The sequence below is a fragment of the Equus quagga genome, chromosome 14 (genome assembly GCF_021613505.1).
Source record: "Equus quagga isolate Etosha38 chromosome 14, UCLA_HA_Equagga_1.0, whole genome shotgun sequence".
Classification (NCBI taxonomy): domain Eukaryota; kingdom Metazoa; phylum Chordata; class Mammalia; order Perissodactyla; family Equidae; genus Equus; species Equus quagga.
This window is the reverse complement of record NC_060280.1, coordinates 29,404,755-29,427,772: the sequence shown is the minus strand read 5'-3', so window position 1 is coordinate 29,427,772 and position 23,018 is coordinate 29,404,755. Positions and strand designations below refer to the sequence as shown.

The window sequence follows — 23,018 nt, the reverse complement described above, 5'->3', positions numbered from 1 at the left end:
GCCTCAAGTGGTCAAGCTGGCATTGAATTGAGGCTGCTGCCAGGATGATGCCCAGCAGCTCCCTAACAAGAGCTCCCAAAAGCGAGTGATCCTTGCCAAATGCACCTCCACTGGGGTCTTATCCTTGGTGTCACAGGCTTAGACACTTGATTTTTGTCAGCACAGAAAATTGGTTTTTCTCTCAAGGTAGAGGCTCACTAACCAAGCTTACAAAGACTGATGCACTACCTAGATATTGATTTATTCATTTACGGTAAGTACAACCACATATTTAGCCAACATGCATCTTTGAGAGGCAGCTCAGTACAACACTTCCCCACAGATACAACTAGGTGAGAAATTATATCAGTTAACTATTGCTGCCTAACCCAACAGTTGCTAACTTCAAACAATAGCAATTTATTATTTCTCACAATTATTTGGGTTGGTTAAATGGTTCTACTGGTTTTGGCATAGCTCACTCATGCAGCTGGCTGGTTAGCTAGGGGCTGGGCTCATGGACTGCTGGCATGGCTTGGCATCTCTACGTGGTCTTTTCACCCTGGACTTCTTTCCAGCATGGCGGCATCAGGGTTCCAAGAGAGCAAGGGCGAATTGCAAGGCTCTGAAATTCGAGCAATGGCACTTCAGCCACACTCTATTGGTCAAAGCAAATCATAAGGCCAGTATGATACTGCACAGCAGTTCTGTCACTGCCCACCCAGAGTTAGCACAGACCCCTTAAGTTAAGGGCAGAGTCCCCAAGACTGCCCTCATTTCAAATGCCAGCTTCAAGTTTAGGGGTCCCCAGGCCGTTTGCACTTGTGACCAACTGGCTATAAATTCTGGAGTTCCTACGACTCCCTCAGGTTCAATACTTTGCCAGAACAACTCAGAGAACTCAGGAAAGTGCTATACTTATGATTACAGTTTTACTATAAAGGGTGCAAATCAGGACCAGCCAAATGAAAAGACACATAACGTGAGGTCTGGGAGAGTCCCAATGCAGAGCTTCTCTGCCCTTTCCCCATGGAGTCAGTGTGTGTCATCCTTCCAGCACGTCTGCTATGTTCACCAACCAGGAAGCTCACCTGAGCCTCAGCGTCCAGAGCTTTTATTGGGGTTTCATTACATAGGCATGGTTGATTACATCATTGGCCACATGATTGAACTCAATCTCTAGCCCCTCTCCCCTCCTCAGAGGTCAGACTGCCTCAAAGCCCCAACTGTCAAATCACATGGTTGTCTTTCTGGCCTGGCCAGCCCCTGCCCTGAGTTTTCTTGTTAGCGTAAACTCAGGTGTGATCCAAGGGGTTGTGAATAACAAAGACATTCCTATCACTCAGGAAATTCCAAGGGTTTTAGAAGCTCAGTGCCAAGAACCCAGGACAAAGGCCAGACAAATTCTTTATTTTACAACAGCCAGCCAAGTTTCAAGGTGGGAGAGATATAGACTCCACCTCTGAATGGGAGGAACATCAATGTCACATGCAAAAGTGTATGCATATGGGATGGAGGGCCTTGAGGCCATTAAATAGTCTACCACAGAAGTGAAAGATAATTGGTAGGTTGCTCAGTGCTCAGAACCCAGCTTTTTGGCATCTGAGAATGTAGAGGGGAGTGGGATGGTTGAGACTTTTGGTGGTCTCTATCAAAGTCAGGTGCATCCTCCTCTAAGACAGGGCCCTCTCTGTCCCCAACAGGGTCAGTCGTGCCCTCAGGTCAAGACACTCATGCTCCTGGACAGTACTAGATACCCCTGAGCCTGACTGTCTGGCTTTTTCTTTTCTGTGCTCCAGTCTGACTTGCCCCCTTCAGCTCACATAGCCTTGCTCCAGTAGGGAATGGCACAGTTGAGGAGACTGCCTTACCAGACTACTGCCACATTCCACTCTGGCCTCTTGGAGGTTGCATTCGGATCACCTGGAGAGGAGAGTTCTGTAACTTCCCAAGCACCATCACTGGTTTTTGTTTTACTCTTGCCCGTGACTGACCTGTCCCACTTGTGTGACTTTACAAGTTAGACCCCAGAACCGTACAAAATACTTGGCCCAAAGTAGGTGTTCCACAAACGTTCATTGAACAAACAAGTGAAATTTAAGTGACTTGCAAGATTACGCAGCAGTTAATGGAGCTTGGAACAGAATCTAGTTCATCTGAACCCAGTCATTAGCCTAACATCTACCCTGTAATTTCCTTTGGTCCCGTCTAACTCAAGGAATCAGTGAATGAACTGACTTAGGCATGGTTAATCCAGCAGTTTCCATTTTCTGCTTGATCAAACATGTTGACCCCGAGGCAGGCTGGGTTGTGCTGAGAGACCATGACCCTGCAAATGACCCAGATGCACTATGCCACATTCAGGCCCCAAGGCCTGCCTCAAGTCATTCAGGGCTTAGCTCGTTTCATCCTAGAATGAAGAGCCTCCACTATAGGATGTGAGCTAGCCCATCAAACTGGGTGTTTAAGGCTCATGTCAATCCTCCTCTCCATCTCCTCACTAGGAAAAGTCCCCTTAACAATGCAAGCACCTGTCCCTTTGCCTTCTGGAGAAATTTTAGCCCAACTTTGTAGAACTGGGCCAGTTCAGGATAACTTCCTATAGGACAGAGGGTGGAAGGTGGGGGCAAAGAACCTCTGATGTCTACATCACTGCTATATTATCCTTTGGCCTTACAGAACTTGAAACTGGAACTTTGGGTACCAAAGAATTAGCTCACCGTGTGACCTCAGAGAACTTGGAGCCAGAACTCTGGTTCCTTGGTGACATATCCCTTTATGACCCTAGAGGTCTCTTTTGGCCAAGCCTCTCTAGAATGGCCATTTTTCCTACCACACTCCATACAGAGCGTCTTTTGGCCCTTGGCAGCATTCATCTTCTTTGTCATCAAGGCACTTTGACTTTGACTTTTTTTTCCTTCTAAGACGACCAAGGTATGTGCACTTCCTCCCATATTCGAGGTTCTTCCCGTGAAGTCACTGAAGGCCAGGAACCAGACGCTGGCCCCGCCCTTCCCAGAGCTGAGGTACCTTAGCCTGGCCTACAACAAGGTGACTCTCTGCTTCTCTCCCTATTTCTTCAGGGGCACAGATGGGAGGGTGGGATGCCAGCTGCTCTGGCCTCAAGGCCAGCCCTCCAATTCCCTGCATTACAGGTATGTGGGCTCAGGAATTCTCAGAGTGGGTGAAGTGGAGGGAGTCCAGGCCAAGGCAGGAGTCCATGCATTCAGTCACAGATATTTATTTAGCACTTACCACTTGCCAGGGTCTGTGCTGGGCACTGGGTGTACAGCTGCATGAAGACAGATTCAGCCTCTGTGCTTGTGGAGCTCGTCACCTATAGAGAAGACTGATGCTGGACAAATAATCATAATATAAGCATGCTTAGTGTTTTGAAGAAATTCACAGTGCTAGGAAGTCTACGACAGGGGAGTCTAACCTAATATTCGGGATCAGGGAAGGTCTCGGGAGAGTGGTGTTGAAGCCAAGATCTCAGTGAGTCTAGTGAGGTGAAAAGTAAGGGTAGAGTAACCTGAGACTTGCTCTAGCCTAAAGGACAGCAGATGGAAAGTCCATGAGACAGATTTCACATGTTTCTCCTTAACATCTGCTGTGTTAACTTATTTTTCCGATATCCGTGTCCTGTTTGACTTCCTGTAAACCCCACTTATTGAGCCCTACTTAAGTCTGAAATGCAGGCAACTTTTAAGGTACTCTGCTTACATTCCTTCTAAGGTAAGAGTTGGTACAGCTACACTCTCCAAGTGTTTTCTTCTGAGTTTTATAATTTTAGCTCTGATATTTAGGTCTTTGATCCATTTTGAGTTAATCTTTGTATATGGTGTGAGATAGGAGTTCCACCTCATTCTTTTGTATGTGGATATCCAGTTTTCTCAACATTGTTTATTGAAAAGACTATTCTTTCCCCATTGTGTGGTCTTCTAACCCTTGTAGAAAGTCAGTGGACCAAAAATGCATTATGGGTCCCTCTTTCATTCTTGAAATTGGTAATTTGTGTCTTTTCTCTTATTTTATTCATCCAAAATAGAAGTTATTGACTTTTAGTGACTTTTTTTTATTAAACTACCTGCTGTTTTCACTGGATTTCTCTATTATTTGTCTGTTTTCCATTTCATTGATTTCTTTTTTTTTAAAGATTTTTGTTTATTTATTTTTTTCCTTTTTCTCCCCAAAGCCCCCTGGTACATAGTTGTATATTCTTCGTTGTGGGTCCTTCTAGTTGTGGTATGTGGGACGCTGCCTCAGCGTGGTTTGGTGAGCAGTGCCATGTCTGCGCCCAGGATTCGAACCAACGAAACACTGGGCCGCCTGCAGTGGAGCGCACGAACTTAACCACTCGGCCACGGGGCCAGCCCCTGATTTCTTTTTTTTTTAAATTAAACTCAAACAGGTTTGTTTTTTTCTAAGATTGGCACCTGAGCTAACATCTGTTGCCAATCTTTTTTTTTTTTTCCTTCTTCTCCTCAAAGCCTCCCAGTACATAGTTGTATATTCTAGTTGTAGGTCTCTGGTTGTGCTATGTGGGACATCCTCTCAGCACAGCTTTTTGACTGGTACCATGTCTGCACCCAGGATCTAAACCGGCAAAACCCTACGCCACCGGAGTGGAGCACGCAAACTTAACCACTCAGCCACGGGGCCAGCCCCTGATTTCTGTTCATAAGTCTGTTTCTGCCCTTCTACTCACAATGAATTTGATTTTCTCCTCTTCTTGTAGTTTCCTAAGTAGTGTAATTTTAAATCATTGATTAGACCTTTCTTTTTGATATAAGCATGTAAAACTGTAAATTTGTTCTCTAAGCACTGTTTTAGCTGCATCCTACAAACTGTGATTTGTGTTTTTATTTTCATTCACTTAAAATATTTTATTTTTTTTAATTTTTAAAATTTTTATTTATTTTTTGAGGAAGATTAGCCCTGAGCTAACATCTGCTGCCAATCCTCCTCTTTTTGCTGAGGAAGACTGGCCCTGAGCTAACATCCATGCCCATCTTCCTCTCCTTTATATGTGGGACGCCTACCACAGCATGGCTTGCCAAGTAGTGCCATGTCCACACCCGGGATCTGAACTGGCGAACCCCTCAGACCACTGAAGTGGAATGTGCACACTTAACCGCTGCACCACCGGGCCGGCCCCACTTAAAATGTTTAAAATTTTTGTTGTGATTTCTTCTTTGACCCATCATGGGTTGCTTAGAAGTCTGAGTTGTTGAATTTCCAAATATATGGGACTTTTCTAAATGTCTTACATTTGTTGATTTCTCATTTAATTCTGTTGTGGTCAAATAACAATAATCCGTAAGATTTCATTCTTCTGAAATCTATTTAAACTTGTTTTATGGTCCATCCTATATTCTATCATGGTGAACATTCCATGTGCACTTAGATAAAAAAATGTGTCTTCGTCAGTTTGGGGGACAGTGTTCTGTAGATGTTAGTTAAGGTAAGGTGGTTGGGCATGTCGCTCAGATCTTTTCTGTGCTGCTGTTTGTCTGTTTGTCCTGTCAGTTACTGAGAGTGGTGAGATAGAATCCTCAGTCATGATTGTGGATTCCTTTATTTCTCCCTTCAGTTTTGTCAGTTTTTGCTGCATGTATTTTGGAGATCAAGTACATATACATTTAGAATTCTTATATCTACCCGATGTGTTGATCCTTTTATTATTATGACTGTCTTGCTTTGCCTCTAATAATACTCCTTGTTTTGATGTCTGTTTTGTCTGATTTTAATATAGATACACAGCCTTTTTATGTTTACTATTTGCATAGTATACCTCTTTTTATCCTTTTACTTTCAACCTAATTAGGGCTCTGGATTGAAAGCGCATCTCCTTTGGACAGCATGGAGTTGGTTCTTGCTGGGGTGCTGGAGCGTTTTCTCCTGTTCCCACTCTGTCCTCAGCTCGCAGCCTTCCCTGGGTTCCTACACTGAGGGCTTTATGTCTACACTCTAGTTCCTCCCCAGCCAAGCAATAGACTGCTTTTGCTTGTTACTTAGCACTTGCCAGGCTGGTGGTAGGGGCCAAAGGGAGGGTCCAGCCCCAGACTTCAGCAGGCCCTAGGTTCCTGTGCCTCAGGAACGGGCCTTTCTCAGGGGTCCTACCCTTCCTGCAGCAGCAGGAGACTTCTGAAATGTAGTGGGCCCAGGTTGGTTTCCTGCCCTGCTGCTGGAGACCAGGTTTTAATTTTTTCCCTCCCCCAGATGCAGGGCCCTGGCCCTACAGGGTTTGCTGACCTTCCTCAGCAACTCAAGGCTTTTGTTCACTAGGGAGAAGGCTTAGCAAGGCTTCCTGCCTTTCCTGCGGTGGCAGCTGCTCTCCTCCTCCAGGCCTACACCCCGAGGAGACCTTCTCCCGTCTCCCTCCCTGCGTCCAGTCTCTCCCACACCAGTGACTATGAATTCCCCTGTGTCTGCGGCTCTCAGCAGTTCTGGCCTCTTACTAGCCCACACTTGGCCTTTAGCAATTCATTAACATTTTTAGCTGACTTTTTCTTAAATGCTTGTGTAGCACTCGCCCTCTCTTCCTCCCACGTTCTGCCACAGGTGAGCTGGGGGCCGCTTCCCATCTATCCTTGGAGGTGCCTGTCTTTCCTTAGATTTGCGGCCACTTGATTGCCTTGAGGCCTTAGCTCTCTCTTGGACTCAAGAAGTTATGATGTTGTAGGTTATTCAGTGTTTTTCTTGTGGTTAGGAGGGGAGCAGCACTATTTTCGTTTTTCTACATTCTCACTTGGGTTTTTAAATGAGATGTTTTCCTTATGACAGTTACCACCTAACAGTGTCTCTTTATGTCTGTTGTCAGTTGTCTGCTGTCAGAAGGTAGGGTTTTTGAGAGCTAGCACTTTGTTTTACTCACAACTCTATCCTCATCATCTCACCTGATATGTGATGGGTGCTCAGGAAGTTTGTTAGATGAACAAACGATTTGATCATATCAGGGAATACTCACAGCTGCCTTTGTTGAAATTAATGTTTGGTATATTAAAATTACAAATTTTAAAACCACTTCTGCCTTCAAACAGACCTTATGCATCTAGAATATTCACTGAGAAATCTAGTAATTTTTGTGCCAAAAGTAAAATAATCACTTTCACTAAACTTTTACCTAATATTTACTTAGTTCATAAATTTGACAGATTGTTATATTCGCCTTAACCCAAGGAAATTGGGCAGAAATTTCAAGTTGTCATTGGAACCTGAATTTATTTCCAGGGGCCTTCAACTCACCTTATAGGGAACAGGCTAGCCTGAGGGCCAAATTCTGCTTACAACATCGGCCAGAATCCTAAGCCCATATTTCTCAGCTGGGACTTAATTTCACAAAAAATGAGACACCCGTGACCTGGGTATCTTTCAGCTTTCTACCAATTTTAATTGTCACTTTCTTCGACTTTTTATCTGCCTGATTCAGATGGATGGAATTTTGCATCCTGACAAAATTAAATGCCCCATACTGTTGTGACTGCTTCTTGACCACCTGATTTGCATACAGGAGACCCTGCATCCTCTTTAACCACCATTATGTAGTTATTTATTAACACATATTAGGCTTCTTTGTAGGCTCATCCTCCTTTCCTCCTCTAGAGCCTAGAAAAGACGTCAGCAAACTTTTTCTGTAAAGATCCAGATAATAAATATATTACTCTGTTGCAACTATTCAACTCTGCCCTTGTAGCACAGAGGCAACACATAAATGCACGAGCATGGCAGTGTTCTAACGAAACTTTATTAAACAGATTGGGGGCCAGATTTGGCCCGTGGGCTCTATCTGCCAACCCTGGTTTTTATATATCCTTTGAGCTAGGAGTGATTCTTACATTTTTAAATGGTTGGAAAAAATCAAAAGAAGGATAATACTTCATGACATGTTAAGATTATATGAAATTCAGATTTCAGAGTCCATAACTAAAGTTTTGTTGGAAAAGAGCCCTCACACTTAGTCGTTTATGAATTGTGTATGGCTGCTTTTGTGCTATAACAGCAAAGTTGAGTAGTTACGATGCTGTATAGACTACAAAACCTAAAACATTTATTATCTGTCCCTTGACAGAAAGGGTTTGCCAGTCCCTGATGTAGATGATCAAATGTTAGGGTCCCTCAAGGCGCATCCTAGTCCCTTTCCCCCCTCACTCTATGCTCTCTCTCCAGGGATGGCTTCACATACCCTTTGGCCCATGAACAGTGACCCACAAATTTATCACTCCCGTACGGACCTCTCCTCTGTACTCCTGACCAGTGTATCCACTTCCTACTTGACGTCTCTACTTGTAGGTCTCAAAGTTACCTCCAGAGTACACATATCCAAAATGGATTATTGATCTTTCCCTTCAAATTTGGTGTTCTTCCATTGTTCCATATCTTAGTGAATAGCTTCATCATCCATCCAGTTAGTCCAGCCAAAACCTGGTGTGGTCCTTGGTATTTCTTTTTCCTTCACATCTCTCCTCCCCACCTATATCTAATCCATTACCAAGTCTTGTCAGATGAGATCCTCATATTTCTAAGAATCCACCTAATAGGCTTCTCAATGACCAAAATCTTTAACTAGCATTGGTCTGGCCCCTACTTGGAGCTGCAGCCTCATTTTGCTCCAAGCACCCTTTCTCTTTGCTCTTAGCCACTAGCCTTCTTTAAAGCCCACCAGCAGGCTCTTCTCCTCACTGTGAGGCCTTTCATACAGTGTGCTCTTTGCATGGAACACTTCCTCTCTGCGTTAGAGTAAGTGATATGAGTTGCTGCAACAAACTTAAACATCTCAATGACTTAATACAATCAAAGTTTCTTTCTTGCTTTCACAAAATCTACTGTGGACATTCCAGGTTGGCTGGTGGCCTTTCAGAGGTTCATTCAGAGACCCAGGTCCCCTCTGGCTGTGGCTCTGTCATCCCACAGAGCCTTAAGAGCACTTTTTGGAGCCTATGCATCTGGTGGGTAGATGGTTGAACGTGGGGGAGGGTGGCAGAGATGTAGAGGATGATGCAGGAGGTGTTGAGTGGGCTGTGCCTGGAGTGGGGTTTATCATTTCCACCCAGGATGCGCTGGCTAGCACAGAGTCATCAGACCACACCACCTGCCTGGCAAGCAAGAAGATACAGTCTAGCCATGTGCCCAGAAAGCAGAGGAAGTGGTTTTGGTTAATACAGAGCTTTCTCTGCCACATACTCCATCCCCCACTGCGTCACTAATCACCTCCTACCCATTCTTGGATGGTGGGGACGCCTTCTGTGACCTCCCTGCCTAGGTCAAATCACCCTAGGACTTCATGCACCTCCCTCTTGTGGCGCTAATCACTGTTGTAAATCTGCTCTCCTTTCTGTTCCTGTTTCTTCAATGCTTGTTTCTCACTAGGCAGTGCTCCTTGAGGACAGGAGTTGGGTCTGTCCTGCTTATTCCTAACCAAGCACTTGGCACATGTAGGCATTCAGTAAATATTTGTTGATTGAATGAACAAAAATGAAAGTGAATGAATAGGTTAATTGCCCAGTGGGCATCTAGTGCTGCCCAGTGAGGCTCCAGAGGAAGCCAAACGGAAGTGCCCCGCTAGCCCCCAGCCCTTAGTGCCTTCTGTGGGCCCTGAATCTGACCCAACAGCTTTCAGCGTGTCCAGGCATCTGAAAGGCCGCTGCCCCACCCCTGGCCCCTCTGATACTGACGGATCTGATGCTCTTCTGCTGCTAATAGATAACCCTCCCCAGATTCTCCAGCCACTCTTCTCGACAAGGATTGTGTAGTTTTTGCCTTTCCGAGCTGGCTTCACGGGGACAGAGCAGCCCCTGGGCCCCAGCCCGCCAGGAGGCCTCCCTTACCGTTGGCTCTGCTTAGGCCTTAGAGGACTGGGTCCCTCTGACCTCCCATCCCCTGTCCCTCCCCAGATCAGTGCCAGGACACGCCTCAGGGAAAGAGACCATCAGGAGTGCCATTGACAGACTGGTGGGGTGTGAAGAGGAAGGTGAAGTGTTGGACAGATTGTGTCCTGAAGTCAAAGGCAGTGCCCTGCCAAACTGCCGGACTCCTCGTGAGACAAGTGCTTTATGTGTTTGTTCTTACTTTGTCATTAACATCCTCGATACTTGGCACAGGCTACACAGCTAGTATAAAAAAGGGCGAGAAATTTTTAATTTTCAAAAGCAAAACAGGGATGATGGAATTTGGGACAGGAAGGGCAAGGTATTCTGAATGTGAGCAAGTGAGGTTGGCAGGGATAAGACACTGCCCAGCAGCGAGTCTGTCCCCAGCCGCAGCCCAGTCCTAGCGAGCATGTGTGCGGTGTGGAGCCTGGAGACACTGGGGCAGTGCTGGGGGGCAGTGTCAACCTGAGGCCCTCTCCTGCCTTCCTTACAGATCGCAAAGGAAGACGCCATCCTGCCGGTAGCTCTCTTCCCATCTCTCTGTGAGCTCGTCTTCCATAACAACCCTCTGGTGGCTCATACACGAGGTATGGTGCCCACAAAGCTGCCCCCACCCCCAGCCCAGGGCCCAGGAAGTAATGTGGGCACCCTCATCTCCACCTCCTCAGTGCCAAGCCCTGGCCTCCGCTCTGCATCGTGGACGAGGTTCATGGTGCAGTGCTGGGTGGAGAAAACAACAGGCACTGCTAAGCACCTGCTCTGCACCAGCTCATCCTGACAGCAACCCTGCGAGACAGGCATTATTGTTCCCATGCAGGGTGGAGGAAACTGAGGATCAGGGAGGTTCATCAGCTACCCAAGGTCACACAGCAAGAAAGAGGCAGAGCTGGGAATGGAACACAGAATTATTTAGATACTGCATGAGCTCTTTAGGTGATACCCCGCTTTGCAGAGTAGGTCTCTAGTGACCTCATTTCCCACTTCCCCATTGGGGAGGGGTGCAGGGCCCTCCCCTCCTGGAGCGTACTGAATGCAGTGGATGCTGCATGAGCAGTGGGACCCACTGTTCAAGATGCAGCAGTTGGAGGCATTTTAGAATCCTGGGCCCTGGAGTGATACCAGCAGTTCTCATCCTTGCTCCAAACTATCTTTGTTGCCTTGGATAAATTCCTTAACCTCTCTGTGCCTCAGTTTCCTCACCTATTAAATGGGAATAATATAGGTACCTACATCCTGAGTTGGCGTGAGAATTAAGTAGGTTCATACATGTAAAGCAATTGAACCATGCCTGGCACATAGTAAGCCCCCAGTAAACGTTAGCTAATCGTAGTGTTATTTTCCCACCATTGCCCAGGCCTGCCTTCACTGCTGAAAAGCTTCCTCCAGGAGCGGCTGGGAATCCACTTAATTCGAAGGAAGACAGTAAAGGCTAAGCACCATATTTTGATGCCTCAAAAGGATTCATGGAAGGTAAGGTTTCCAAGGCAGGAGCCCTAACCCCAGGAGGAGTGGAGCCTGTGTTAATGCCTGCAGACCACCCAGCCGTGGAGCTGCTCTCGCCCACGAAGCCTGGACCCCGCCCTTAGGTTTGGAGGAGCAGTAGTGTCTTCTCCTTTCCGTGATCTGTTAATACAGATACCCAGGAGGAACAGGACAGTCAGTCAGGAGACCCAAAAGTCAGAGTCGGGAGGAGCCTTGGAGGCCCTTGAGTCTGGCCCCCTAATTTTACAGAAAAACTGAGGCCCAGAGAAAAAGCTGTGGAGACGTGGGGAGAAGTGAGTCCAGTATGAGCCTAGCTCCATCACTTTCCATCACTGTCTGAACTTGGGCAGGAGTTTCACTCTCTGAGCCTCAGCTTCTCAACTCTAAAACCTCTCAGAGCTTCTGAGAGCCTGGATGAAGCAGCAGGTAGGAAAATACATTGTAAACTCCCAGCATCCGTTCCAGTGCAAGTGATAGTCCCCTACGGTGATCGTGAAGGGCTGCGCCCGGCCCAGAACGCACACCTCCTGCCTGAGAAGAGTTTCGGGACGCTGAGAGAGATCTGCAGTCTCTGGGCCTCCCCCAACCGGTGGTCTTAGATGTGCTTTCTGGGATGCGATTAATCAGTCAAATAAATCCCTCCGTGATCTGAAGGATTTCAGAACTTTCTATGAAATGCTCCTCCCCTCTGAACGTTAGTCTTCCTATAGCCAAAAGCTAGACTGGGCATTGCTGGTCCCAAACGTTAGATACAGTCATTCCCTTCCACCCCCTCTGCAGCCTGCGTCTGTCCAGCCAGCCTCTTGTCTGCAGCCCTCAGAGGACCAGAGCAGCATTTAAAGTCAGAAATAGGCAAAAATTCAAAGGGTTTCCATCATCTTCCCCTTGTCTGTTGCTTCCTCTAAGGATCCTCCTACCTCCCTTCCCGTCAGATAGCTGGGGGAGGGGCAGAAGCTGAGTGGGCCAGATACTTAATACTCTCTCCAGGTACAGATCTCTGTACAGATACTCTGCTATCCCATAATCCTCACAACAGACGAGGACACAGACTTGGAGAGCTGAAATAACTTACTTGTTAAAAGTTAGTGTTGGGGCCCAGGGAAGCTCTAAGGTTCCGACTGATAGAGGAGAAACACTAATACCAGTGGCCAAATGAGAAGCAGAGCAATGCTTTGTTAATCTGGGCAGGCACTGTCTACCCCCCAGTGCAGGCCAGACTGGAGAGTGGGGTTTAGGCCTCTAGCTAGATTGGAGATGCCTGCATGTCGCCAGTGTGCTTCCAGCGCTGTGCTGGATGTGCGCAGCTGACTCCCGGGCCTTTTCCTCAGTCAGTTACGTGGACAAAGGCTGCTAACCCTCCCATGTGCCTAGCCACGGACAGAACAGGGAAATTGGAGAAGATGCCAGAGCAGGCCCAGACCCAGCCACCATGTAACCAAGCAGCTGAGTGAGCCCTTTACGTGTGGGAACACAAATGGAAGATAAAACTGCCTGCCTAGATCCTTGGCAGTCCAGCTCACCAGGGACAAGGACCCATGACCGTCAACCTCTGACCAATGAGGTTGCCCAGTCTTCCCTCGGGAAGGGACTGGAAAAGCGGTGGCAGGATAGAGGAAGAGCATTCCCCCGGCACTCAGGAACAGACCTGTGAGGGGGAGGAATACCTGTTGGCCCTCCCCCCAGCCGGCAAATGATGGCACTTGGTGTTTGGGATGCTGTGGCATGGGTTCTGAAAAAAGACTCTGGGTCCTTCAGCCTTCAGGTTTCAACCCTGAAGTTTTCCATATTGTAAAAAGGAAATGTTTTCTTAAAAAGAACCTTATTTTATAAAACAGTCATCCTGCACACTCCTCACTGTTAGGTACCTTTGCACCTGTCATCTTGTTGGGAGAACGCCACCAGACAGCCAGGGCAGGGACCGCTCTCCCATTTCACCAGGAGGAGACAGAGCTCAGAGGACAGAACTGTGTTCCAGCCCATACTTTTCTAACAACAGTGCTTGGGATCTTTCCACTACACTACATGGTCTGTGAAAGGACAGACATAAGTGGGCCAGACACCTTTGACAAAGAATAAAAACAACCTACTGTGTAACTAGGGAGCGGAGGGGGAACTAGGCCAGCCAAGGGAAGCTGAGCACGTGGCTTCCCCGTGGCAGCTGAAGCAGAGGAAGGGGAGGATGGATGACAGTCGTTTGCTAGTTAGGGAAGCTGAGCAGTTCAGCAGGAAAGAAGTTGTCTCCCTGGTCCTGAACCTGCCTGAGAGAGATTTGCCTCATGGTCTTTATATGAGGGACAGGGACCAGCATCCTGAAAGGGGCCTGGTGCTGCCGCCTTCCAGAAAGTGCAGGACCATCACCCCCATGCCCTCCTAGGAGTCCCTGAGGAAAGTCAAGGGCAGGGTGTTAACCTCAATCTGAGGAATAAGGCTATTGAGGGCCGCAGTGATATGGTCAGGGATGCAGAATGAGGCCTGGAGCCCAGAACAGGAATCAGATAGTCCAGGCTCTGCCTCTGCATAACTCTGTGACCTTGGACAAGTCATTTTACCTCTCTGAGCCTGTTTCTTCGTCTATAAAATGAGGATAATTATTCACTGAGTAGTTTTGAGGTGTAAATAAAACAACGTGTGTCATGCACAGGACACATTATAGATGCCCAATAAGTGTGATTTTGTCCCCTGTCTCCCCCATGAACCCTCACCCAGAGCTCTGATCACCATACCGAGTGGTCTTAGGCTGGTGAGGTCCAGGAGGAGAGATTAGTCCAGCCCTTCTCCCCTGACAGGTGAAAACCCAAGTCCCGAAGGTGCCAAAGCAGCCTCTGATTGTCTACCACCTACCCGTGACCCCGGTCAAGTCTTCCTCCAAGGAGATGCTGGAGTCAGTGGCAGGGTTGACTGGAGAGCCGTCCACTGTCAAAAGTACTACTCTGGAGCCAGAGATGCCTGTCGAGGGCCTGGCGGGCCTTTCCCTGTCCCACCGGACATTCGTACCACTGCCTCCCATCTGCTCCGACTCCACTGTGCATAGTGAAGAGACGACAGCCCACCAGAGCGACACAGCCAGCTGCCTCAGCCCAGAGCCGCACCAGTCAGATGAGGACACCAAGAGCACAGAGTCCATCTTCTTGACCCAGGTGTCTGAATCCACCTGCCCCTGCCCGCCTGTTCCCAGCTCCCACAGGTTCCTGCGTAACCTGTGGATGGCTGGACCTCTGTGGGCAGCTGGAAGTAAGCACAGACAGGTCTGGAAACCAGAAGGCAGCACCCCTGGCAGGGCCTGCAAGCCCCTTGTGGGAGATCCACTGATAGAAGGCTACTGGTAGGAACACCCGTGGGGACAAGTCATGGCCCTGTAGCACAGACAACATCTAGGGTCTGGCTGGGACTTGGTTCTGACAAATTTGGGGGGAAGGTTTGCTGCTGCCTCTGCCTGTCTGCTTAAGGTCACCTCACTTCTGATGCTGCCTCTGAATCCTGGCAACACAGATGCATGAGATGTGGGTCCTGCCCTTGAGATGTCCCCAGCCTAGTGAGGGAGACGGACGGGAACAATGCATGCAATCAGTGCTGAGCCTGAGGAAAACCCAGGGGCCCGGAGCCTAGAGGGAGGAGAGATGTCTCTGCCCTAGACCAGGAGGGCTCCCTGGAAGAGGTTCAGATGAGCTGAGCTTTGCAGGCTGAGGTCGAAATAACAAGGTGAAGATGCAGGCAGCAAGGGCATTCTGGGCAGAGGGAACAGCATGAAGCAGGGTGCAGAGGGAGGAAGTTAAAATGGTATGTGCAGGAACCACGAATGGTTCAGTGTCGGTGCAGCAGAAGGGCGACATGTAGCAAAAGGGAAACATACGGCAGGAGGAGTTGGCAGGGCCCCTTTGAACTTTATTATTGTACCATTGCCCTTCCTGATCTCCCCACCTCCGGTCTTGCCCCTCCAATCTGCCTGACCTTTCCAAGATGGACATTTGTCCACACATTTATGTCTAACTCTCCCTCCATCCATCTCTCACTTACTCCACAGATGACTTGCAGTGACATACAAATTCATACAGTATAAAAGTATCTTTATGAACTATATCTGAACCTTTGTGGAACAAAGCAGAGTAGAAACAAATAAATATAAAAAGACAGTTGAGAGAGTTGGATCAAAGAAAAATATAGAGAGGGAAGGAAATAATAAGTCCAAGGATAATCTGTCACTCAAACATGCACATGATGCACTGCTGTCTCATAATAGAAGTGTATTGCTTAAATGCAATTCTGAGCTTCCCAGCAGCCAAGGCAATACAATCAATTATGAGTCACCATGGTTGAAAAAAATAATCTTATTTTTTCCTTACCTAATTGCCCAGGCTAAACCCTGCAGTACAATGTTAAATATAAATGGCAAGAGGAGACATCCTTTTCTTATTCCTAATCTTAGTAGGAAAGCTTTCAGTCTTTCATCATTAATTAGGATGTTAGTTGTGAATTTTTCATGTGTCCTTTACCAGGTTGAGGAAATTGCTTTCTATTCCTAGTTTGTTGAGTGTGGTTTTTTTTTATCATGAAGGGGTGTTAGATTTTGTCAAATGCTTTTTCTATTTGAGACAATCTTGTGGCTTTTGTCCCTTATCTTTTGATATAGTATATTACATTAATTGATTTCCAGTTGTTAAACCAACCTTGCGTACCTGGCATGAATCACACTTGGTCATGGAATCTAGTTCTTCTTTATGTTGTTGATTCAATTTGCCAGTATTTTTTGAGGATTTTAGTGTCTACAGTCATAGGGATATTGGTCTGTAGTTTTCCTTTATTGTGATGTGTTTCTCTAGTTTGGTTTTAGGGTAATACTCACCTCAGAGGATGAGCTGGGCATGTTCCCTCTTCTCCTGATTTTCGAAGAGTTTGTGATGGATTGATATTAATTCTTCTTTAAATGTTTGGTAGAATTCACTACTGAGGCCATCTGGTAGGCTTTGCTTTGTGGGAAGTTTTAAAATTACTTATTCAATCTCTTTACTTGTTATAGGTCTGTTCAGATTTTCTGCTTCTTCTTTAGACAGCCATAAGTTTTAATAAAGGGTATAACTACATTCCTATATGAAATACAGGTTTCAGAAGGATGTTTCTTATAAAACCGTTAGAGCAGGTTAAAAATGTGAATTCAAACAATGTTCACTCAGCCCCTTAAAACTCCTCCATGGCTGGCATCACAGTGAGGAGAAAGAAAATATAAACAGAAGCAAAACACCCTCAGCTTGGTGTTGGAAGGTCCTTACTGATCGGGGCCCTGCTTCTTGCTCCAGCCACCTGTCTCCTCACAGTGCCCTCCAGCTGTACCAATTTTGAGTTCCCCCAGATGCACCTTGCTGTGTCTGACCTGTGCGCCTTTGCTCATGCCATTCCTTGCCTGCAACAGTCCTCCTCATTGCTTGCGGCCCACCCCTCTCCCGACTCTGCCTGGGGATGGCTCTCCTGGTTCTTCGAGACTTAGTTCAGGCTAAGGCATCACCTCCTTCAGGAAGCTTCCTGTCCCCCCAGGCTGGGTCAGGGCTTCCTGCGGCTCACCCACAACCCTTGTGTTCCCTTCTGTTACAGCATTCATCAAGGTGAATGGTCATTGTCTATTTTCATGTCTGCTTCCTCTCACCCCAGTCTTGCTTCTTGCCCTAAACAGGGCCCAGCATGGGGACCCACACAGAGCTAATGCTCAGAGTGTTAATGAAATGAATGCATGTGTTTTTCTTCCTGGGCACAGGTGAGTGGGCTGCCTGCCTCTACCCTCGAGAGGGGGGTTTCAGAGACGAAGGAGAAAGACCAAAGACCACCACCCAAAGCACCCAGAGAGGTGAAGAGGACTCGGAGGAAGCGCATATCTGCCTCCCTCCCCAGCAAGTACCGTGGCTATGAGGAGCTGCTGACGGCCAAGCCTGATCCCGCCTTCATCGAGCCAAAGGGTATGTGTGGAGAATGGCTCCAGGGCAAGGGGCCCTCTCCACTGCCCAGAGCAAGTCAGGGCGAAGCCAAGGCTGACGCCAAGCCTCTTCCAGGCCAGTGTTGTCCTCTGTCTGAATGTCTGTCAAAGGGCCCCTGCTGGTGTCCCGGTTTGGAGCCCTGCATGTCGGGACCCCTGGCCTAGGTCTTCGCTGGCTTTTAGCGAGCCACAGCTGTTTCGAGATTCCAGCCAGTCTGGGACCAGACACTCTGGTGGGAAAAGCCTCTCCAGGAAGGGTTTGATGAACGAACACCCAGACTGGCCGGATTCCCGAGCTCCTCCGCAGCCCACATAAGCCCCAAACTGAACGTCCAAAATCCTCCTTATTGGGTTTGAGGCAAGGGAGGCAGTGCCCTCTCTGAGCCCCTTATTTCCAGACTGATGTGTTAACACTTTTGTCCTTTGAAAGGAAGTGGCGCTCAGCTGTGCTCTCTGGGGTGTCAGTCCCCACAGTGTAACCCCCTGAGGTTAATGGGGTTACACTGGGGTCAGCCCCTCTCCCCAGGCCAGTGTCACTTTTCCATTAGGATCCGTGCTCACAGGGGACAAGTGTGCCCTGAACGAGTGGTGGAAGGTCAGGCACTGCAGCAGACCGGGGGAGATGTGGGAGCAGGGTCTCCTCCTCGGGGCCTCTCAAATCCTTTTAGCTGGGGTTGCTGTGAGACTGGGGATGAAGAAACTGGAGGAGGCCTGCAGCCGGAGGAGAGGGAATGACTTCACTCGCCCCTCCCTTGTGCGCAGGAATCCAGAAGAATGCCCAGGCTCTGCAGCACATGCTGAAGCACCCGCTGCTCTACCGCTCCTCCAAGCCCAAGCTCGACACGCTTCAGAAACACTACGTTCCCAAGGAGAGACGGGTAAACCTCTGCCTCCCTGAGCGTGCGAATGGCCCCCTGGGACTCCCACAGGTACAGCTGTGACTGTCGCCTCAGGCCTTCTACAGGCCATGCTTTCCCAGTGCCCCACATGCTCCCTGCCTGTTGCTATGACTGTGTGAGGAGGTGAGGCCAGGAAAGCCTGAGCATAAGACTAGGATAACACTTGCCTCTCTTACCTTCTGTCAGGCCCAGAGGATCCCTATTCCACCCCCAAGGAAGACTCGAGCCCAGCTGCTGGACGACATCCTCATTCGCATGCGGGAACCCCGGAATATTACAGAGGCTCCACTAGGTACGGCTCTGGCCCCAGTCTCAGCTGCCAGGACCTGAGATCTACAGGTTTACTCATCTGATGGTATAAGGCAAAGGGCTTGTGTCAGCAGGAATGGTCTTAGAGAGCATGCGCCCCAGCCTTCCCGTGTGCAGATGGAGAAACTGAGGCCTGAGTGAGGCAGGTAGTGGCCTAAAGTCACATGGCATGTTATAGACCTATGAACTAAGGCTTGAGATAGAATCAAGAGGGGACATCGCTGGCTTCCTAATGCCCCAAGCTGGAGAGGCAATTTTCAGTCCCCTTAACATCCTCCTCCCACCGCATCCCACTTTCTGGGGGCTCTGGACCCAGTCCCTGCTGTTTTGGGCTAGGTGGGACCCAGGGCGAGCTTGGTTCCCCTCCTGGCTTCTCTCCCTGCAGGAGCTGTCCTGCAGCAGCGGACGGAGCAGCGGCTGGTGAACCAGAGGCAGTACCTGGAGGCCAAGCGGCTGCTGAAGGAGTTTCGGTTGCGCTACCGGAGGCTGGTACGCTGCTCGCTACGGACGGTGTTCAGGGCCACTGCGCCACCCCCTGCCCACCCGGCACTGAGCGAGGGCCAGCCTAAGTTCGGCCGCTTCCTCGAGATCATGGATGAGTTCTGCCAGGAGCCCACGGCAGGTGACTCGAAAGGCTAGGGCTATGCACGGGGCCATGCGCACCGCCCAGCGTGGGCCCCACGCCCTCCCAGAGGGCTCTTCGCCCTCCACCGAACCTTGGAGCTGGGCCTCTGAGTTTGGCTTGGCCACACAGAGTTGGGAGCTCGTCAGGACCTCCCCTCCCTGGTCCGGGCAGGACCCGGCACCTGGCACAGCAGCAATAAAGAGTGGGTGCATAGAGCAAGGTAGCCTGCATTTTTTCTTGGAGCCTGGGCCGGGCTGTCACACTGGGGATAGATCCCCGGCTGATGCGCATCCCTAAAGTCCTGTGGGAAACCTGCCCAAGCCACACATGTCCAGCGGCGCTGTGATAGGCACTAGGACAGAAAACGGGGCTGATGGAACAGAGAAGCAGCACAGAATCTAAGCTCAGAGACGTTAATTAACTCGCCCACAGCCAATAAAGTGTGTGTGTGTTGGGGTGAGGTTGGGGGGAACAAAACTAAGGCCTCCAGGCTCCAGAAATGGTGCTTTTTCTGTTGGGCAGCTTTTTCCATTTTGAGGGCAAATAGGGGGCAAAGGGGAAGAGAAGATTTGGAATTCCCCTATCAGATGGCTGCGGCCACAAAGGTGGGACAAGCTGAGGGGAGGGCTTATGTGGAGTTTCCCAAGGTCCTCTAATCCAGGACATAAGACGAAGTCCCACATGCAGACATGGTGGGCTGTGGCTCTATAACGGACCCTGGGCAAGGTCAGCCCTGGCTCACAGTAAGTAAACTAATTCTGGCCAAGGCAGCCTGTGGCTTGCCTCATTCTTGTGAGTACCCAGCAGTCAGTGCCTGCTACAGAGGAGGATCTGGAGGGCACCAGGGCAGAATCAGGAGATGTGCATTTGGGGCTGGATGCTGGGTGTGGCCTGCTCACTTGGGCAACCCCTGCTCCTAAGGCTACTCTCCAGGGAGTGCCTACAATTCAGACCTGGGCAGCAGGCCTGCAGTTCCCAGGGTCCAGGAAGCAGTAGCACAAGGCTTAAGGATCCTCAGCAAGGCACAGACTCCCACAGCCTAAGTTGCAATTAAGGTGAGTATAGAAGCATAGTCTTGTAGCCACAGGTCTGACAGGGGAAGCGCGGTGGAGTATCTGCCGTATTGCAAGTGAGGCTCTGTTAGGAGTCAGAAATATTTGCATACTGTTGTATGCAACCACACAGTCTCACACATCTGGCCAGAAAATATTTACACCCAGTTGTGGTCATACCAGACACACACATTCACACTCGTACAGTCACACATATCAAGTTCCACAGTTAATCTCACTCATTCACACAGGCACCTGGAAGGATCCAGGTAAGAAAGTGTTACCCACAGTGACACTCATGCACAGGGGCACATTCTGATTCACCCCCTTGGATCTTCTGAGGCCCAAAACCACCCTTCTCTTAAGATTAGGAACGAGAATCCACCCCAACAGTCACACTGTAAACCTCACTAGGTTCTAGTTCTGGAGAACTGGACTGCTGCCTTCAGCCAGAAACACCACCAAACCATAGGCTCTCAGGCCTGGAAGGCTTCTGGGAACATGCTATTCCAATCTCAAAGCAGGAAGCCTCTTGCAGTTTCTCCTGCAAACCATTCAGCTCCTGCCTGCACATCCAGGGACAGGGAGCTCATTCCCTCGAAAGGCCATCCCTTCCTTTGTTGGGAAAGCCATTGGACAGTTCCAGCCTTTGGGCTAAGCTGTCTCCCTAAGCCCCTCAGTAATCCTAGCTCTGCTTTCTGGCCAAGAGTATATCTGCTCTCTGCGCAGCCAGGCCAACCCTGTGTGAGACCATCTCAAGTGGCTACACTTCAGGCCAAATACTCTTAAGTTATTCTACATAGGATCCATCTGAATAAATTGGTTGCCTCTCCTGGCCTTGCTAAGTTTGGGGTTTTCTCCCCTACTCATGATAGCTAGATGCAGTACTCCAGCTGTATCCAGTGCAGGGCACAGCAGCATTGCCACTCCCTTCTCTGGATACATTCTTTTATACAGCCTCACATTTTATTTGCCTTTTGCTCACTGTTTAAAACAATGGCATTACTCTTTTGGCTTTATTGATCCTTTATCAGCAGACTACTAATATCAGAGTTGCTTTCCCTGTTTTATGCTTAAATTCACCTTTGGTACCTGATGCAGGATTTTTACATTTCATCATCTTAGTCTCAGCCTGGCGTTCCAGGCTGCCAGGCTCATTCTACTTTCTCGATTGTTAACTTCCCCATCTTGGAGGCTGTTTATAGAGTGAGTGTACAGAGCTCTGACCCCTTTTCCCGCACGTATAGCTAAATCATGTCAGTGTAGAACTCCCAGGAAGGAAGCCACTAGGAGGCTACCCAGCAACTCTGCTACTTGCCTAGGAAGCCCTACGTAAGACCATATGGGAGCTAATGTTTCTTAGTCATCCTTTCAGCCTTAGGTCAGGGATGTCCTTGAACTCCCCTCCCAAAGTGAACTGGGCTTTTCTTCTTTGCAACCCTGTATGACCTCATTTGGCATCACACTGCAATGTACCAAGAACTGATTATACCTCTGGTGCTCAGCCCAGGGCCTAGGTCCAGGAGGCACTCAACATTTATTGAATGAATGTGCTGGGAGGAATGGGAACTAGCTCATGCCGGCTGTCTTAATGAGATTATACATATTATACACAGCTATGGCTAAGGCGACTAGAAGTCAGTGCTGGGCATGTTCCCACAGGCAAAGTACCTGAGCACCCCCTTATTAAAACCATGTGTTCCTATCAAGAAAAACAGCACTCCAACCTGCCTGCTGCTTTAAGTATGCGAGGTGGGGTATCACCGTCCACTCACCACCCCGGCCCCACCGTACAGGTGAATTGCTGCATCTCTGGAAGCCATAGAGTCATTTACCAGTTGTGTCTATTCTATCTCAGGAGTCATCCGGACTTAGTCACATTACCAGGGTGCAATTTTTAACCCTATCTCTTATTTGCTGTATGACATAGGGCAGGTCATTTAACCCTACTCATAGCATCAATGGGGTTTTCAATCTCTATGGGTCTTGTGGTGTTAAAAAAGAAAACTTTGAGGGCTCTGGAGTGAACAAATTTCAGTTGCTTGGTTTTCTGAGTTTTGTACTTTTGAAGAGACATTACCTAGTGCTTGTCTCAGTGAGTAAAGCCTCAAACTAGATTTATCAGATAAACATGAATTCCTAACTAATCAAGGAGGCCTTTGGGGCAGTAGCCACCCCGTTGCCAGCATACTCACTCACTCTCCCCACATCTCGTCTACCACAAGGATGCTTCACCCTGGCTGCCTCTCACCCGGAGCCCCCTTCCTTTTCCAGAAGCAGATGGGAAGCCAGCAGCCACACTCTTCTGAGCCTTCTCCAATCTTCTAACAAGAGAAAACCAGAAGAAATAGTTTCTCCCACCACCAATTCTCCCAAATTAGGTCCAACCTGTGTTTCTAATCACTTATCCATGATGCCACTGAGCACCAGAGGAGAGTGAGATGTGGCCACAGGAGAGAAAACTGCATCAGATGCAGATTGTGCCTCACAGTCCTTGCTACCTCAAGATACCTCCCACCCCTACAGTAGGTGCAGAGGGAAGACTCTGATCTCTCTAGCCCTGTCAGACCCAATTAGGAGGAGATCCAACCCAGAAAGCAACTGGAACCATACTGTTACCAAGGCCAGTGGAGGAGGATGGCACCACCCTGAGGCTGATTTGAGCCAGGGCAGCAGGAGAAAGCAATCAGTGGCTTTGGAGTCAGAGGACCCAGCTTCCAGGCAACGTCAGGGCCAGAGTTTCCCAGCCGTAAACGAGGACCACCCCCTTTACCACACTAGGCTATAAGAGAATTACTAAGAGTGGTATGTAGAGCATTTTCTGTTACTTTTGGGGGCCAAGGG

General features: G+C 48.7%; 1 protein-coding gene across 9 annotated transcripts in view; it reads left to right on the top strand.

Annotated features, from left to right (window-relative positions):
* The window catches only part of XRRA1 (X-ray radiation resistance associated 1), a 58,706-nt gene extending 39,369 nt beyond the window's left edge, over positions 1–19,337 (top strand). For 5 of the 9 annotated variants that reach the window (XM_046684792.1, XM_046684789.1, XM_046684788.1 and 2 more), the window contains 8 exons: positions 2,905–3,030; positions 10,342–10,435; positions 11,203–11,318; positions 14,117–14,467; positions 17,074–17,272; positions 18,052–18,167; positions 18,375–18,480; positions 18,883–19,337. In XM_046684792.1, coding sequence (XP_046540748.1) covers positions 2,905–3,030; positions 10,342–10,435; positions 11,203–11,318; positions 14,117–14,467; positions 17,074–17,272; positions 18,052–18,167; positions 18,375–18,480; positions 18,883–19,136 — 1,362 coding nt within the window. In that variant the 3' untranslated portion in view covers positions 19,137–19,337. Of the gene's footprint in view, positions 1–2,904; positions 3,031–3,062; positions 3,135–10,341; positions 10,436–11,202; positions 11,319–14,116; positions 14,468–17,073; positions 17,273–18,051; positions 18,168–18,374; positions 18,481–18,882 lie in introns of all 9 variants that reach the window. The other 4 variants (XM_046684790.1, XM_046684791.1, XM_046684793.1 and 1 more) reach the window with 4 other exon arrangements.
* The last annotated feature ends 3,681 nt before the right edge of the window (positions 19,338–23,018 follow it).